Below are 870 nucleotides of genomic sequence, written 5' to 3'. Positions count from 1 at the left end.
CGCCCGGACGAGGTGCTGGTGGATGATGTGGGGTCACGACTGTGATGGGGGGGGCTCGGTACCCCGCTGGGTTGGGGTGTTTCGGCACGCTGCCCAGGGCGATACGGGGACCAGCGTGCAGCTCTGACTCTGCGTAGCGTCGGCTTTCGGCGGCACCAGAGCCAGCGGTGCGATGCACCAGGAAAGCAGGCTGTAAGGGTAGCCGGGACGGGGAGGGTATTTAAATAAAAAGGTTGGCCTAGTGGAGAAGAGAGGAGCTGAGGTGTCCCCCGCCAGGGCGGCTTTCCCAGCCCTGGCCTGTCCTCGCGTGCCTGGACGTGTCGCTTCAGCCCTCCAAAGCCTTTTAGGAAAGGGTAGGGAATTTTCCTGCCTTTCCCCAGCAAGAGCTGCCAAACTTGAGCAGTTGGCAAGCTCCTTCTGCCCCCACCCCCAGAACGGCAATGCCCACATGATGCCCAAAAAGAGAGCTGAGAGTCCCCACTGCTGGTGTGGGGAAACTGAGGCACGAGCTCCCAACCACCTACCGCTTACCTCTGTCCTGCTCTTCCCAAGCCCACCCAAAAACCCCCATGGCTCCGGCATCGCCGCCTCCACTGCAGCACCAGGGGTGCAGCAAGGGGGGCGGGAAACAAGCCCCATTCCCCCCCAGCATCCTCCCAAATCCCAAAAGAGTGGCTCTTGGGAGGGGATGGATTGACCCGGGGCCATGCACCCTATTTAAGTGCCCAGTGGCTCAGCACCCAGCTTATCCCCTGAGCCTCCCAGGGGGGTTAATCCACGGCAGGGTTACGTCAGCCGGGGCAGGTGCCATTGCTACGGCCACCGTCAGTGTCCCCAGGACGGGGCACAGGGTTGGCATCGGCACGGCCA

General features: G+C 62.8%; 1 protein-coding gene across 1 annotated transcript in view; it reads left to right on the top strand.

The window, feature by feature from the left end:
• LOC104134234 (extracellular serine/threonine protein kinase FAM20C) overlaps positions 1-452 on the top strand; it is an 8,988-nt gene extending 8,536 nt beyond the window's left edge. The window contains exon 10 of the mRNA XM_009647750.2: positions 434-452. Coding sequence (XP_009646045.2) covers positions 434-452 — 19 coding nt within the window. The remainder of the gene's footprint in view (positions 1-433) is intronic.
• Positions 453-870: the final 418 nt, after the last annotated feature.

Source organism: Egretta garzetta, unplaced genomic scaffold (assembly GCF_000687185.1).
Source record: "Egretta garzetta isolate BGI_Z169 unplaced genomic scaffold, ASM68718v1 scaffold51, whole genome shotgun sequence".
NCBI classification, from domain to species: Eukaryota; Metazoa; Chordata; class Aves; order Pelecaniformes; family Ardeidae; genus Egretta; species Egretta garzetta.
The sequence above is the reverse complement of the archived record's forward strand: the minus strand, read 5'-3'. Positions and strand labels throughout refer to the sequence as shown.